This window comes from Mchenga conophoros, linkage group LG12 (genome assembly GCF_057382185.1).
Source record: "Mchenga conophoros isolate Kocher_MC1m ecotype Shallow Benthic linkage group LG12, M_conophoros_male_GT1.1, whole genome shotgun sequence".
Classification (NCBI taxonomy): domain Eukaryota; kingdom Metazoa; phylum Chordata; class Actinopteri; order Cichliformes; family Cichlidae; genus Mchenga; species Mchenga conophoros.
Window position 1 is genome coordinate 32,887,768 of NC_140537.1, and position 3,109 is coordinate 32,890,876.

At 39.5% G+C, this 3,109-nt stretch overlaps 1 protein-coding gene across 1 annotated transcript; it reads left to right on the forward strand.

Annotated features, from left to right (window-relative positions):
- The first annotated feature begins 249 nt into the window (after positions 1 to 249).
- On the forward strand, positions 250 to 2,901 carry LOC146563016 (nuclear factor 7, brain-like). Its single transcript, XM_085295336.1, has one exon. The coding sequence runs from the start codon at positions 408 to 410 to the stop codon at positions 1,857 to 1,859; it is 1,452 nt and encodes a 483-aa protein (XP_085151462.1). The 5' UTR covers positions 250 to 407; the 3' UTR covers positions 1,860 to 2,901.
- The last annotated feature ends 208 nt before the right edge of the window (positions 2,902 to 3,109 follow it).

Genomic DNA, 3,109 nt, shown 5'->3' on the forward strand with positions numbered 1-3,109 from the left:
GTTAACTGATGATCCAAAATTGTCTGTCTGTCTCTACTTTTTTAACCCTGCCACAGATTGTTGACCTGCTCAGTGTCTAACCTGCCTTTAAAACAGCAGCACAACTGAACAGTATTTCTGCACAAGTTCACAGACACAGACAGGTATGAGCATGTCTGATGCAGTATTTCTTTAACACTCTGAAAAACTGCGCCATCTAGTGGTGACAGAGTGAAATGGCGGGGTCATTGATATCAGCTCCACCCATAAGAGAGTAAATGAAACCTAAAGACTCACTTTCACGATCACCCGGGAACGCATTACAGTAAAGGCTGGGATCTGTACTGACGAATACAATTTTGTTCAAAAGTCAGAGTGACTGTATTTCGGTGAGTCTTGTCCTTTAAGTAATCTGTAAATTATCAGGGATGGCTGAGAAATTGCTTTTAGAAGGTTACTTGAGCTGCCACGTGTGTTCAGAGACTTTCAGAGATCCTGTGTCTCTGAGCTGCGGCCACAGCTTCTGTTCAAGCTGCCTGCAGAAATTCTGGGAACAAACTAAAAACAAAAACTGTCCCATTTGTAAAAGAAAATCTTCAAAGGATGAAGCATCTATAAACGTTGCTCTCAAAGAACTTGCTGACTCCTTTGCTAAGAGGCAGAGTGAGAGCTCACCTGAGACAGAAAACGAGAAGGAGGAAGAGAAGGAGGAGGTGGTGTGTGATAAACATCCAGACGTCCCTTACTGGTACTGTGAGGATGAAGACAGAGCTGTGTGTCCTGTGTGTGAGTTTTCTCTCCACCAGAGTCACAAAGTGGTTCCTGTAGAAGAAGCAGTCAGTGACCTGAAGGAGCAGCTGAAATCTGACTTAAAGTCTCTGCAGGACAAGAGGAACAAATACAAACAAGTGAAGAAAACATACAATAAAGTGATTCAACACTCCAAGAAGCAGCTGTTGTCCACAGAGAGGCAGATCAGAGCAGAGTTCAACAAGCTCCAGCAGTTCCTGAAAGAGGAAGAGGAGTCCAGACTGGCAGCTCTGAGGGAGGAAGAGGAGCAGAAGGGGAGGACTATCAGCAGAGAGATGAAGATGATTGAGGAGCAGATCTCCTCTCTGTCAGACAGCATCTCTGCTGTTGAAGAAGAGCTGCAGAAACACAGCGTGCCATTCCTCAGCAGTTATAAAGACACTCAGAGCAGAGCCAGAGCCCAGAGCTCAGTGTCAGATCCACAGCTGGTCTCAGGAGCACTGATAGATGTGGCCAAACACCTGGGCAACCTGTCCTTCAGAGTGTGGGAGAAGATGAAGGAGAAGGTCCACTTCAGTCCTGTCATTCTGGACCCAAACACTGCAAACTGCTGGCTCTATCTGTCTGATGATCTGACCAGTGTGAGAGTTGGAGACACAAAGCAGCAACTTCCTGATCATCCAGAGAGAAACACTGAGTATGCCAATATTTTTGGCTCTGAAGGCTTCAGCTCAGGGAAACACAGCTGGGAGGTGGAGGTGGGAGACCATCCTGACTGGATTGTGGGTTTAGCTAAAGAGTCAGTTGACAGGAAGGGAGAGATTTTTGTTTCACTAAAATATGGAATCTGGTGTTTAAAAAATGGCAGTGGAAAATACATTAATGGTGATGGTCAGACTGTGACAGTGAAGAAGAGTCTCCAGAGGATCAGAGTCCAGCTGGACTATGACAGGGGGGAGGTGTCCTTCTATGACCCTGAAGACATGACTCACATCTGCACTCACAGAGACACTTTCACTGAGAAACTCTTCCCATTTTTCAGTATTGGAAAGGCAGGAAATGCCAAAACCTCTGATATCAAAATCTGTCAGACTGAGATTTCTCTGAAAACTGCAACGACGTCTCTGTGAACTTTTTTTCTCTTGTCTCATCCTTTTAGTTACAGCTTGTTTTGTGGTTGTTTGTTTTTCAATTTAGGCAACTCCTGTTTTTATTTTTTAGGTAAGAAATTGCAGAAAGAAAGATTTGTATCTGAAGCATTTTATACAATGTGATAAAAATCATTTTCAAAACACAGTAAAATTAAAGGATAAAAGTAATTTTTGCTTTGTTTTCTTGCAAATTCAGTTTGAAGGTCCTTAAAACTTTATATTTATTTGTTCTTTTTTTTGGTTGATTTTTGCCTTTTTTGACAAATATATAGCAGTTTCAAGTCATTGGGTGTTCATGAAACAGTTTTTACACATTTAAACAGTGCGAAGTTGAACAAACTTCCATGTGTCAGACATTGATGAACAAGCACTGATAAATGTCACTTTCCTTTCCTTCATCAGTTATTTAGATCCATATCAGCTAATAACAGCATCGTGACAATTTGTGTTTTAATGGTTTCAAAATGATAAATAGACTTGACTTAAATAATCCTAATGTCATCTTTTAAAACTTAACTGTCAGTGATTCATTTAAGTGATTTGCTTCATTTAAATGTGTTTCTTATAGCATGTTCTCCATTATGTTGCAAAATAAACCAAACTGTGTAGGTTGTCATAATAATTCAGCCATGTTATTCTTTAAAATGTGTCATTGCAGAATAATGTTGACTGTCTGACATTTATTCAGTTGTATTCATACAAACTAAAGTTCATTATTGTTCCTAAGTTCTGTGTAAATTGCTTTGTCAGATACAGACACTGTTTTCTTTGCTACTGACTGACCCAAAGCATTTATTTCATAATTGTTGAACATTTGTACAGTTGGAGCTGCTGTTTGTTCCAGTGTGTTTCTGTGAACTCTCACTTCATATTCCAGATCACATCAGCACATTCAGCATTTGGTCTTGTTAACTGTGGATTTCCTGTTTTACACCTGCAGAGCAGATATGATGAAAATGTCGGAAACATGAGTTCACTGATTTCCTGGATTATTTTCTGTCAATAAAAATATCAAAGTCTGGCTGCGTTTTGATTTGTGTTTAAACATAGAAGAAAATTTGATCTCTTAATTTTTATTGTTTAATTCTTACTGTATTCAAACTGTCCTTTTATTGGTAACACATTAACACATCTTGTTGAAGTTAGAGAAACACGTGCATCACCTAAGAGAATAAAGCAATAATCTGAAGAATCAGAGAATTTAAGGATTAATATTATTATACAGAAGA